Source organism: Quercus robur, chromosome 11, assembly GCF_932294415.1.
Source record: "Quercus robur chromosome 11, dhQueRobu3.1, whole genome shotgun sequence".
Lineage (NCBI taxonomy): Eukaryota > Viridiplantae > Streptophyta > Magnoliopsida > Fagales > Fagaceae > Quercus > Quercus robur.
In genome coordinates, this window is record NC_065544.1 from 46,161,828 (window position 1) to 46,175,323 (window position 13,496).

The 13,496-nt window shown below is 34.5% G+C and overlaps 1 protein-coding gene across 2 annotated transcripts; it reads left to right on the forward strand.

Annotated features, from left to right (window-relative positions):
• The first annotated feature begins 5,249 nt into the window (after positions 1-5,249).
• On the forward strand, positions 5,250-12,694 carry LOC126707441 (protein CHROMATIN REMODELING 35-like). 2 transcript variants are annotated; one of them, XM_050407076.1, is made up of 7 exons: positions 5,250-5,594; positions 5,689-5,764; positions 6,890-7,467; positions 8,575-8,832; positions 9,764-9,922; positions 10,304-12,057; positions 12,154-12,694. In XM_050407076.1, exons 2-7 carry the CDS (start codon positions 5,716-5,718, stop codon positions 12,155-12,157), a joined length of 2,802 nt encoding a protein of 933 aa, XP_050263033.1. In that variant the 5' UTR covers positions 5,250-5,594; positions 5,689-5,715; the 3' UTR covers positions 12,158-12,694. The 2 variants fall into 2 exon arrangements, with proteins under 2 accessions (XP_050263033.1, XP_050263034.1); XM_050407077.1 differs by having other exon boundaries at positions 5,250-5,570.
• The last annotated feature ends 802 nt before the right edge of the window (positions 12,695-13,496 follow it).

Sequence of the window (13,496 nt, forward strand, 5' to 3'; positions counted from 1 at the left end):
CCTTTGGATTGTGAAGAAATCTTATCGTATACAATACAAGATTATCATTAGCCAAGAAGTTCACACTTGAATTATTTTAAAGAGCCATATATTCCACCACTAAGAGAAGAATTACATGTTGAAGAAAATACTTTTCTTGAAGAATATGTAGAAGTCAAAGAAGAAAATATAGAAATTTTTGAGGAAATTAATGGAGGCTTTGTTATAGAAGAAGAACCTAAAATCACGATTGTGGAGGAGATTAATGAAGACCCTATTATAGAGAAAAATCTTGAGGTCGAGATAGTAGGAACTATTAAAGAAGAAATTATAGAGGAAGTTGTCAACGATCTTGATGAAGTCAAGTTAGATAATTGCAACGTTCAAGCTCCTATTATTTTGGTGGGAGACACCGAAATAAAGTTTATTGATTTTATTGGGGTGGAAAGATTTGATGTGATTATTGACTCTTATTTGGTGAATATTGTTAATTGCATGAAGATCAAGGGATAAGAAGTTCCAGTTGCTCAATTGATGACTTTCAAGTTTGGCAAGAAGACAAGGAAGATGAAGTATTCAAAGTATTTGTTCTCTTGGCATGGAAGATTTCAGATTTCAAAGATGAACTCGAGGACAAGTTTGTTTCAAGTGAAAGGGTCTGATGTAGGACAGAATCTACAATTTAATTATTGTAATTTATTAATTTTTGGTATTTTTATGTAATTTTCATTATTTTAGGTTTAGGGCATTTATTTCCTTGTTTTAGGTGCTTTTAATGTTTTTTAGGTCAAATTTGGTTCTTGTTTTGGTTAGGTATCAATTAGAAGTTATTTTAAAATATATTTTATTGCTTGTCAAGTTTTACAGAGCCTTTAAATAGGCCCCTAAGTCTGTACACGTTTTTTTTTTTAACAATTTTTCAATCATAAAATTCAGACTTTTGTCTTTCTATTTTTTGGTAGATTCCAGACCATTTCTCCTTGTGAATTCAAGGACCTTTGTGGATTCAAGAAACCCTCGTGGATTCAAAGAACCCTCGTGGATTCAATGAACCTTCGTGGATTCGAGGTTATTTTCAAAAACAAACGTGTTTTGTTTCTTGTTTTCTAGAGATAGACGTGTTCTACTTCTTGACGCTTCGACATCTTGCATCATAGGGGGTGTAGATGACATTTTTAAGTGGAGGGTAAAATAGAATGTTCGAATTTTTTAAAAGTTTTCTTTAAGTTATAAATGAGAAGTCAACCTAGATAGTTTGCATTTTTGCGGAGGTGAGTGTCTTATTTCAAACTAAATGAATGAGTGCAAAAACGAAAAAACTCATGGAAGGTCAACACAATTTACCCATATATTATTCAGGCTAATTACACTAACATCATTGAGCTATAGCAAAGACTAAACTAAGAGTCTGTTTGAATATTGCTTATTTTGCTGAAATTTAAAACTTATTGTTGAAAGTATTGTAGATAAAGGTAAAAGTTAACTAAAATAGTATAGTGGGACCCATGAATAGTATAAAAAATAAGCTGAATTATTGAAATAATTTTCATTTTTCATTGGTATCCAAACGGAGGCTAAAAATACTCGATTTTCTATAATGACATTACACCCTTAAATTCTAAGAATAAATTGAAACCCTTCCCCCCTTAACCTTTTTTTTCTTTCAATAATTCGATGATCAGTATAACAGGGGAGGGACAATATGAACCCTTAATACTTTCTTTAAAAATATTAGTAAATGTTTTTTTTTTTAAGAATACTAAGTATTTTTAATATACACATACAAGGAAAAAGAAAAAAGTTTTAAAGAAACTGACAGTAGTGTATATCGGTAAATGTTAATTGAGTTACAAGACTTCATGCCCTCTTAATTTTATTCCAAGCTAAATTATTTTAAAACTTGACATGAAGTACCCGTTTGGGTACTGATGAAAAGCCAGCTTATTGTGTCTGCGTTCCTTTTTTCTTTTTTCTTTTTTAGCCGCGCGTTTCTGTGGCTGTTGGCTTTTCCAGTGGATCCGTGCACTATTTACGGGACTCACAAACCTTTTTTTTAACAAAACTTTTATTAAAAATGAGTTCCACGGTAGTATTCACATATTTAGAAATTATTTTTACTACTGTGTTTTCAGTTTTCAGTAAAATAAGTGATATCCAAACACACTGGAAATATTCATTTGAAAAGGTATATTCCCAATAAATCAAAAGTCAAACGTCCAAACAACCTCTTTAATGTAACCAAACACTCCACCAGCTTATTTCATGTGACCAAACATTCCTTTTTCACACTTTTATTTATTTTCCAGTTCTTTATTTACTATTTACGGTCAATGCCTAGGATATTTATTATTAACTTCCACAGGAAACTACATAAAAATCTTACATTCTTTTTAAAAATAAGCAATTTTCAAGCTATTGATCATTTTCGTAAACTATTTTATTTTCAGTTTTATAATCTTGCTAAAAATAACCAAATGATGATGATAGGATTTTTATGTTAAACAGATTCTTCAGGTAACGGATCCAAGATTTTGTCATTGATTTTCAATAAATTTTATCATTTTAATTTTTTATTTGAATTTCAAAGTATTTCTTTTTACATTAATTCACCTTGTCACTCTTTCTTTTTTTTTTTCCAATATTTTTTTATGTGGATTAGTTGCTAATAAATTTCAAACGTATTGGTTAGAGCATTCACATCATATTTTGCAAAAATTTATATCTATTTTAGAATAAAAATTTACTTTTTTCTATTTTACATGTTCACTTTTCAAAACACTCTATATCAAATTATCTATTTTACACTACATTTTATTAAAATATTATTTTCTTATCAAATTTTTTATTATTACCCAAAATCATCTTTCTCTTCCTCTTTTAATATTCAAACCAAAACAAGTAAATAATTATTAAAATATTAATTTGTAAAGCTACAATAACTATATAAATTTACACAATTAATATAGCATAAATGTATTTTTTTGACAATAATACTTACACTGATGACTGATGTGGAAGGCTTTGGGTGTTGGTTGGGTAAAATTTGAGGTTCGTTATATTTTACAAGACTAACATTTTTTTTTTTTTTTGAGAAGGATTACAAGACTAACATAAATGCTCTAATAAGAATAGCAAAGAAGCAAAACGTAGCAAAACGTAGAGGAGACTGCTTGTTTGGTTTTCATAAATAGGATGATCCGAGTGTTTGATTACGTCAAAGAAGGTGTATGAGAAGTTTGACTTTTCTTTTATCAAGAATATTCCTTTAAAAAGTAACATTATTCTTCAATATTTAACACCGTTTTACCAAAAAAGGTGTTAAGGGGTGGAGTGTTTATTAAATTTGCTAATTTTGGGAGTATAGTGTCATTTTTGAAAAGTTGGCATGCTGAGTCAAGGTTTATTACCTCGGGAGTGCCAATATAATTTACCATATATAAGTAGAAAAATGTTAGGACCACATAATTTTGGCCACAACTCATTATGGGGTGAGTTGTAAGTGGTGGAGGTATGGTCTCACATGGACCCACCACCACACATCTACCACTCACAACTCGTCACGTGACAAGTTGTGACTAAAATTGTGTGAAATGATATAGTCCTAGCATTGCTCATATAAGTATAGTGATGCAAAAAATTTACACATTTTTTAACAATTGTCAGGATAATATGTTATAGTTGGTACAATGTAAAAAAAAATCATATCTTTGAATAGGGGTGAGCAAAACGTTACCGAAGCCGAAGCAACTGACCAGTGCCAACGTAGTGCACCGTTGGTGGGGCAGACCAACTGAGCCGAGGTTGGCGAGTGTAGGGCGAGAAGCGTTCTGATGCCGGTGTGGTGCAAGCAATGGAAGAGATGCCCAAATCCGATACACCCACCAAACCGACTGATATGATATAATCTTGATATATATATATATATATATATATAAATTTAACTGAAGCTATAAAACATCATCATTTTCACTTGGTTGTGAAAAAAAAAAAAAGCACTAAAATGTCGTCGTTTTGTGCTAGGTTACTGCCTTATTGATACTATAAATTCATTCTTTTTTCTCTCCTCTCACCTTAACTCTCTCTCTCTCTCTCTCACCTCTCGGCTCTCAACTCTCACCAAGTGCCGCCGACCAATCCACTCAGCCCAATCGCGGCAAACTGCTGGTAAGTCTTTCTTTCACCTCTCGCCCTTAAGTTCTTAAGATTCTCTCTCTCTCACTAAGATTCTAATTGTCTAGTAATTGCAATTGAAAGAAAGAAAGAAATAATTTTTTTTTTAATAATGATTGTTCTATAATGATTTTTCTATAATTGTTCTATAATTGATCTAATTGTCCTATAATGATTTTTTTAAAACTATTTGACCACGAAACCATCTGAATTTAGTATAAGCAATATTGGAACCAGGTCTCTTACTGGACAATGAGAGTGGTTGTTTTCTTTTGTAGGAAAAAATAAGACCAAAAAATGGTTTTATGGGGGAAACTCCATAAGAACATAGGCTTTTGTTTATAAGCTCACTAAGAAGTTAGGTCTACCCTCAGAAAAACAATGTCCTCCAAAACTTGTAGACTCTAATTGTGCTACTTTAACTAGTCAACCTCTGAGATTTTGTGTGTGTACCTCTACCTTTCATATTTCCGTCATCACCTCCCTTCCACAACCACTTCGCCCCATTTATTCCCTGTCATATACTATAGAAGTCTTGTGTGATAGAGATAGAATTTAAAATTAAGTCCAATTCAACTGTTAGAGTTGAACTGATTAGTAATGATTTTTTAAATCGATTAAACTAACCACATAAAATTGCAACCGACCCTTGGCGGTGTGGATCGGTTCCGGTTCTGGGAAAACCAATCCTTATCAATTTGGTTACAAATTTTTTAAATAATAAAAAAAAACTAATTTAACCAAACTGCACACACCCCTAAGTCAATGTAAAATAATATGCCACAAATCACAACTTACCATCTTAATAAATTATAAAAATAAAATTGCTATTGCTCTATCCATATATTTTTCCACCATTTTACTACACTTTCTATCACACTTAGGATTTGTTGTGTCATTTTTTTATTTTTATTTTTTCTTCATAGAATGCCAAATATTAATTTCATTTGGAATGGATAACTCTTTTACTCCGAGACCAGAGCACACTTCTCTGGAGACCCAAACAAACGGGGGAAGAGACGTGGTTCCCCAACAAACACACACCTAATTCCTCGCGTTTTACACGATTATCCAGGTACCGTACACACTACAATACCAAAAGAGACTTTTCCATCTCAATCCCCATTGGTCACATCCCAAACTCCACCAATAAAATCCCGCCGCGCAACTCACTCGCACCCTTAACCCGTCCGAGCAAATCACACCCAATACCCTCTCTCTGCGCGATGCTTTCCACGTCGAGACACTGAGAGAGTACTAGCCAGAGTTGAGAGAGAGTTCACTGCCTACACAACACCAAAGAGACGAGTAACCATAGCCTATAGCTTCTCTCTCTCTTTCTCTCTCATCTGACTGTGTTTTAGAGAGAGAAAGAGAGACTTCTAGCGCTGTGTGTGTGTGTGTGTGTATGTGAAGCAAATGTGAGTCAAATATTCGCTCCAATCGTAATCTCTCTTTCTCTCTCTCGACGCCTCAATTTCAATTTGATTTTTTTTTTTTTTCAAAGTAATAACACTGCTTTTTTTTTTCTCTGCACAGAGAGTTTCTCGTGAATTTTGGTGAGTCATGGAGCCAGCAATTGATATCTTGCCGAGTAATCACGCTACTCCGATTGGTACTTTCTCTCTATCTATTTGCATGTTTCATTTTCTTTGAATTTTAGATAAATTTGGACCTGTTTGTTTACTTTGTATTTCTGTTTGGTTATTAAAGATTATTTTTTTTCTATTTTTAGTGTGTTTTTATTTTTTATTTTTTGGGGTTTTTGGTTGGTTATTAGAGTAATTATAGGAAGGTGGGGGTCTAGTATAGGAAATGTAAATTTTGAACCCATGACTATAATTGAAATGCAGGAGAGCCATTTTTGGATTAAGGTATTTCTATATTTTGGAATTAATTTTTTGAACCACAAAATGTGTACTTGTATTTTGAAGAAAAGTAAAGTGTGTGATAGAATTATGATATAGGAAACAAGGACTCTTCATTTGGGGTGTCGTACCTGTCTTGTCACGATATAAAATTTTTTTTTCCCCAGAAACTGCCCGTGTTGTACCTGTACAAGTACCAATGCCCATACCTGTGTCCGTGCTTCTTAGATTATGGTTAAATTATAGTTTAAGCTTTTGGGATCAAGGGGTGGTTTAAATTCTACGTGTTGGGGAAATATGTGCCCACACGTGAGGGAAAGTGTTGGAATTATGGTTAAATGATTAAATTCACCATTTCATAACAGCTTGAGCTTCTAAAACAATCTGTGATTTATAAGTGTGATTATTTTGTTTTGTATAGAGATCTTCCACTTATCTAATGAGTTATAGCTGAAATTCAAGAGACCCTTTTTTGGGTTAAATGTACTATGAAATTAATTTTGTGAACTATAAAGTGCATACAGATTTTCGAAGAAAAAGTGTGATTATTTTGTTGTGTATAGAGTAATCTTTGATGTTGCTAATGAGCTCTAGTAGAAATGGCGCTTCTTCCTCCCTTAAATGGGATGGAGGGTAAGGTCACGGGTTCAAGACTCACAGGGTGTGTGCGTAACTTACTTATATGCAGTGACATTTATTGAACTATTGATTTTTTTTGACAACTAAGTTTATAGTATATACTTGTTTAGAAAAGAAGCGCTTGTGGTGTTTCCCATATCATAATTTCCCTTCCCTACCCTTTCCATTGATGCTTAACTTTATGATAGCAATAGTTCATTGATTATGGTTTGTTATGTTTGTACAAATGATAGTTCAACCTGTATCAAAAACTGGGTTTTACACAATTGAATATAAAAGACGGAAGTTGTCCAGTAATGGAAAGGATTATGGTAGAACAGTCTTCTCTACAAGCAAGCATGATGATAGTGAACAGAAGAAACCAAAGGTCTCTCCACAAGTTATTGATTACAGCGATCCATTTGCTATCCCTAACTTGCTGGAAAGTATAGACTGTGGTAAATATGGAAGTGTTACGAAAGATATAAAAGCCCTCATTGCTAGAAAGATGCAGACGCTGAACCCGTATTTTGCGAAGTATCCTGCACTTTCAAATACATTCTTGGAAGCGGAAAAGAACCAGAGTAAAGAGGCTTCGAAAGAAGCTACTCGTTTGCCTGATAACCATGTCATTGATTTGGAGGATGACTGTACTGTAAATGATGCTAAAGCAATATCACTACAACATGTAAATGATGCTAAAGCATTATCACATCCTGTTGTGGTCATTGACTCAGATGAGGAAGACAATGGATGTCAGAATCATTTTGTTCCTTTCCAGGAGGTTGTCTTGCCAAAACCAGCTGGTCAGTTTCTCATGAAGGACTTTTTGGTAAGTCTACCCTGCATTTGTATTAATGGAGTTTCATTTTAAGGACACACACATGAATATAATGATCAAAACATGCATGATATACACATAATCAGACAATGGTGAGTTACAAGCAGTGGTTTCAAATTTGGACTACTCTGAGTTGAATGAAATGATTTTAAAGCTTTTTTTAATAAAATTTTTTGAATTTTTTGAAATTTCAAATTTTGTTACTTCTGAAGTTTTGTAAATGAAGCTATTATTATTTAAAATATAATAATTTATTCTTCTGAATTTTTTTTTTTTTTAAAGGGGGAAATCATTGGAGTAAGGACATTACAACTAAGCCTTAGGCTAACATGTATGTGAACACTTTAGCACTATGATTCCTCATGTTTCCACTAAAGATACTATAGATCTTTATGTCTAAAAAATGCTTCATTTAAATTTTCTAAAATTTTTTGGTGTTTGGTAGGGAGGAAACAGCAAGTCAATGGAAAAAAGCCTGAAAATTTTTTGTGTTATTCTTTCTTCGCTTTTTGAGAGCAGAAAACATTTTCCACATCACATACTTGGCATATTTTACCACATAAAAACACTTTATAAAAGAAAAAAAAAATACCAGATATTTTCCAATATATATTCTCCTGAAGCCTTACCGGTCAATCTGTATTCTGTTTCTTTGTTTAAGTCAATGCAACCTGCAGTTCTTGCCTTCTTGGCTTTCAGGCTGATTGATCATCCCAAACAAAGAATATTTTAATTCTTAACCTGTGTTGTAACTTTAATTTGGTGTGTTTTAATGATTTAGTTCTGCTTTCAATTTCTGTTCTCTTTTTTTTTCCTGGGAAGTCTTTTTATGTATGTTTTCTTTTCCTAGTTTATATCAACCATGTGAATTATAATATATAAGTTACTCTTCTTTCCATCTGTTGTATTTTGTAATTTATTGCATAAATTTCATTTCATCTCATCTTTAATATGCTGAGTGTTATTTCCACTTCAGTTTAGGTGTTGTTTCCATTTGTAAATTTAATAGACAAAATCATCAAAAGGACACCATGTTTTAGTTCCTAGAATTTCATAATTTAGTGTAATTTATTTATCTCATTCTTCCATTACTGGCAGGACTTCCGTGCTCCACCTAGTCATTCTGCAAGAGGTGGAGGTCAATCACATAGTTACCCTGCAAAAGGTGGAGCTCAAGCACGTAGTTACACCGCAAAAGGTGGAGCTCAACAAGAAGAACCAAGAGGCGAACTTGAAATTAAGAAAGAAAAAGGTGAGTATGTTGGCATAGAAGATGAAGACAATCATCCTGACGCTGAAGATGATGGGCTAGAAGATATTTGGAAGGAGATGTCAATGGCATTAGAATGTTCAAAGGTATGATAATGTATAATCATTCTCAATAAGAATGACTTGGATTTTTGTTATCATTTTACCATTAGTTTTATTTTTCTCCAAAATAAGATAGATGTAGCTTGTTTATCCACTCTTTTTTGTGAATAATGCCAAAACTCTTTGCCGCAATGCCTTTGGTTTATAGCTTCACAAAGATTCCAGAACGTAAGTTTAGGATTGTTGACTTACATGAATTGGTAGCTAAGAAATATAATGGTGGGTTTTGGATTTACTATTGAAGTTTGTTAAGGATTCTTAAATGGTTTTGCATATGACTTTCTATTTGTTTCACATAAACCTCCTAGAAATTTAAAGGAAAAATGGTGGGTTAGACATTAAAGATGAGTTGTCAGCTTCAGTTTAGTTAAAAGTCAATAGTGACTCTCATAGATATTGATTATAGACTAAAGAAAATGATTTGGTCAATGTAGCTTGAAAGACTTTTCTGCAAAGAAGTCAATACCAGGTAATTCTGCTAGATGAAATGTGTGTTTATTGCTAATAAATCAAACATACATCGAAGTTGTTTTCTTTTATTAAGCCTTTCTTCCTGTACTTCTTTCTCAGCTATCTTTGCATTGCATAAGCTCTTTTATAGTTTGTCTATACATTTATATTTTGGTTTGAAAGTCAAAGTTTTTTTTAGGGGGAAATTTTGGAACAAGAACTTAACGACAAATTGTGCTTATTCATTATGAATGGAAATTTCCGAACAAGCTGCAGCAATATGACTCATAACCCTATCCTGAGAATTTAGGTTCTACTTTGAGGTGTATGCTTTACATTACCAAAAAAGAAAAAGAAAATGACCACATGGTTGTAAATGACTGGAGAAGTACTTTTTTGCCTATAAATGACTTTTCATTAAAGTTTCATTATTGACTAATATTAAATTAATCTTATGGTGCACTAGGATGTTGCTCCAGATCCTTCATCTGATGAAGAAGCAAGAGAAAGTGAGGAGGACTGTGAACATTCTTTTGTTTTAAAGGATGATCTTGGTTATGTTTGTCGCATTTGCGGGGTTATTGACAGAGGTATTGAGACGATATTTGAGTTCCAGTACAATAAGGTGAGATTTTCTTTTGATGTATATATTCTAATTTTTACACTACTTGACTCCTTTAGTCTGCCAATTTGGCTGCACCAGCACTCTGTGCATGGAATTAGAATTCAAATTGCAATTGGATGTTCCAACTTGTGGTCCCCCCCCCCCCCCCCCCTCTCCCTTGGTAATATCTAAATACTGGTGTTATAGTTGCAGTTATTTTTATGATAAAAATGATATGTTCATTGATGCTTAATATTATTGACTTCTGGTTTTGGAATTAAAGTTATCAGTAATAAATGGATATACTTGAATCCATATTGGGATATTTTGATGCCTTGTTAACTAATGTCCTCTTTTAGGAATCCAATAGCCTTTTTGATCATGGTTTCCATTTTATTTCAGGTCAAAAGAAGTACTCGAACATACAGTTCTGATTCTCGGAATGGTAAAGACAGAGACTCAACCGAGGTAGTTGGAGTTAAATTTTCGGAAGATGATCTGATTTTAGCTGAAATCTCTGCCCATCCAAGGCATACAAAGCAAATGAAACCTCATCAGATGGAGGGTTTCAATTTTCTTGTTAGCAATTTGGTGGGTGATAATCCTGGGGGCTGTATCTTGGCCCATGCTCCTGGATCCGGAAAGACATTTATGATAATCAGTTTTATGCAAAGTTTCCTGGGAAAGTATCCACATGCTAGACCACTGGTCGTGCTTCCGAAAGGAATCTTGGCAACATGGAAAAAGGAGTTCCAGACATGGCAAGTAGAGGATATTCCACTGTATGACTTTTACACTGTCAAAGCAGATAATCGATCTCAGCAACTGGAGGTGTTGAATAAGTGGGTAGAGAATAAGAGTATCCTATTTCTAGGGTACAAACAATTCTCAACTATTGTTTGTGACAATGGAACCAGCAATATCTCTGCTTCGTGTCAAGAAATACTTCTTAAGGCTCCTTCGATTCTTGTTCTGGACGAAGGACACACTCCAAGAAATGAGAACACTGATGTGTTGCAGTCCCTTGCAAAAGTTCAGACACCTAGAAAGGTTGTGCTTTCAGGAACCCTCTATCAAAATCATGTCAAAGAGGTGTTCAACATAGTCAATCTTGTTCGACCAAAGTTTTTGCGATTGGAAACCTCTCGTTCTGTTGTTAAGCGCATCATGAGTAGAGTTGATATACCAGGTGCAAGAAAGCAGTTCAAAGCAGGTGCTGATGCAGCATTTTATGACTCGGTTGAACACACTTTACAGAAGGACAAAGATTTTAGAAGGAAAGTGGCTGTTATACAAGATCTGCGCGAGATGACTGGCAAGATCCTTCACTACTATAAAGGGGACTTCCTAGATGAGCTTCCTGGTCTTGTTGACTTCACTGTAGTACTGAATCTAAGTTCAAGACAGAAGCATGAAGTTCAGAAATTAAAGAAGTTGGCGAGGAAGTTCAAGATAAGCTCTGTTGGAAGTGCTGTCTATCTTCACCCAAAGTTGAATACTCTCTCAGAGAATCATGCCACAGCTGATCATGTAGTGGATGAGATGATAGGGAAATTAGATGTCAGAGATGGAGTGAAAGCTAAATTCTTTCTTAATATACTTAGTTTATGTGAGTCAGCTGGAGAGAAGCTACTGGTTTTCAGTCAGTACCTCCTACCCTTAAAATTTCTGGAGAGATTAACAGTGCAAATGAAGGGTTGGATTCTCGGAAAAGAAATTTTTGTGATTTCAGGTGAATCAAGTTCTGATCATCGTGAATGGTCCATGGAGCGCTTTAACAATTCCCCTGATGCCAAAGTATTCTTTGGCTCGATCAAGGCATGTGGTGAGGGTATATCTTTGGTTGGGGCATCCCGCATAATAATACTGGATGTTCATCTTAATCCGTCTGTGACCCGCCAAGCAATAGGTCGTGCATTTCGCCCAGGTCAAAAGAAGAAAGTGTTTGCATATAGATTGGTAGCTGCTGATTCACCTGAGGAGGAAGATCACAGCACTTGCTTTAAGAAGGAATTAATTTCAAAGATGTGGTTCGAATGGAATGAGTATTGTGGTTATCGGGATTTTGAAGTGGAGACTGTTGGTGTGAATGAGTGCGGTGATGACTTCTTGGAAAGTCCACAGTTAGGGGAAGATGTAAGGGTTCTGTACAAAAGGTTCGTATGCATGTTCATCTTTTGTCCACTGTCACGATCCATATTTGAATGCTAAATAGTTATGCCCTAACTTTTTTTTCTATTTATTTTTTTCAGGTAGATCCTAGCATCATTCTAGGTCTGAGCACTGGAGTAGGCTGAAGTATTTCTCACTTTCTGTCTGCCTTAGTGAGAATCTTCATCTGTTCATACTTAGTTTGTGTATCTTCAGGAACTTAAAAGTAGTGTAAGTATGATGCTTGCTCGAAAGCAACAACAGGTTTTTATGCTTTTTTCAGTAATCCATTTTGGACTGCGTTTGCTAACTTCTCTTCCTGTGTGAAGGAAGCACCTGTATAGCATACCTTAATGGAGTCTGGCTATGTCGGATTAGATGCATAACGGCATGTGACAATTTTCTGATTGCTCTTAGAATCACCGAAGTTTATGTAACATGTCTTTGTACAGGCAGTTTTTCATTACTGTTACTAGAATCAGCCTTGTCTGTGATAAATGTCTGTGTACAAGGAACAATGGGTTTTAGATAGAAAAGAAAAAGTAGCTTTGTGGTTTTGGAAATGCACTGTTGTTTGGTTAAAAATCATGTGAATTGCTGTTTAATGTTAATTGTCTTATGCCTTGAAGTGGTGTTGTGGTACTTTCAGCTGTTGAATTAGGTGACTCTTGCAACTTGGCAAAGGGCCAATTTTATTCATGGAAGAAGAATATGCATGCTGTTCTGTTTTTCTTGCTTTGTGTAGTGTGACATTGTTGCAAGTTACAGCTGAACTGTTTGATTTTGTTTTACATTAAACTGGTTTTCCTAATGCCTTTAACAGGAATGGCAACTATGTTAGTGGCTGTCACAATACCCCAATGATAAAAAGAATGGAGAGCATTTTCTATATTTTTCTGAAGCATATTAGATATTTTTATGTTGAGCCTTCATGACTGTGGCCAGCATTTTCTGTCTAAAGTGGTATCCATCCCCTTTCATGTTTTTAATTAATAACTTGGGTTTTTCATCGTTGCCAGCACCAACTGTCGGTTGCAAAAACCACCACTTGGCCACCACCACTACCACATATTGCAGCCTAAACTGCCATTCTGCCTAAGATGAATGATTTTAATATCATCTTTGAATATGAGCTTATAAATTCAAGATACAGAGGGCACAATCATTTTATCAATTTGTGAGACATTTTCAATAGCGGTCATCCTCATGGGCCTTAGCTTTTATGACATTTGTATCCTGTATAATATAGTCTTGACCAGGGACGGACCTATGTTGAGGCTTTGTGGTGGGGGGCGGGGTGGCCGGGGGTGCGTCGGGTGGGCAAATGGCCTCTGGCCCTAACACGTCCTCACCACTAAATTTAATTGATTTTTACATATAATATCTAGTATGTAGTAGTTATATAGTAGTTTTTTTTTTTTTTTTTTTTTTTTTTTTTTTTTTT

What these genes read in the sequence shown, in the direction of transcription:
- LOC126707441 (XM_050407076.1), top strand. Translation starts at nt 5,716, where the DNA reads ATGGAGCCAGCAATTGATATCTTGCCGAGTAATCACGCTACTCCGATT. An exon ending in TTCTCATGAAGGACTTTTTG is followed by an intron (nt 7,468 to 8,574) that starts GTAAGTCTACCC and finishes CATTACTGGCAG; the next exon opens with GACTTCCGTGCTCCACCTAG. An exon ending in TTGAGTTCCAGTACAATAAG is followed by an intron (nt 9,923 to 10,303) that starts GTGAGATTTTCT and finishes ATTTTATTTCAG; the next exon opens with GTCAAAAGAAGTACTCGAAC.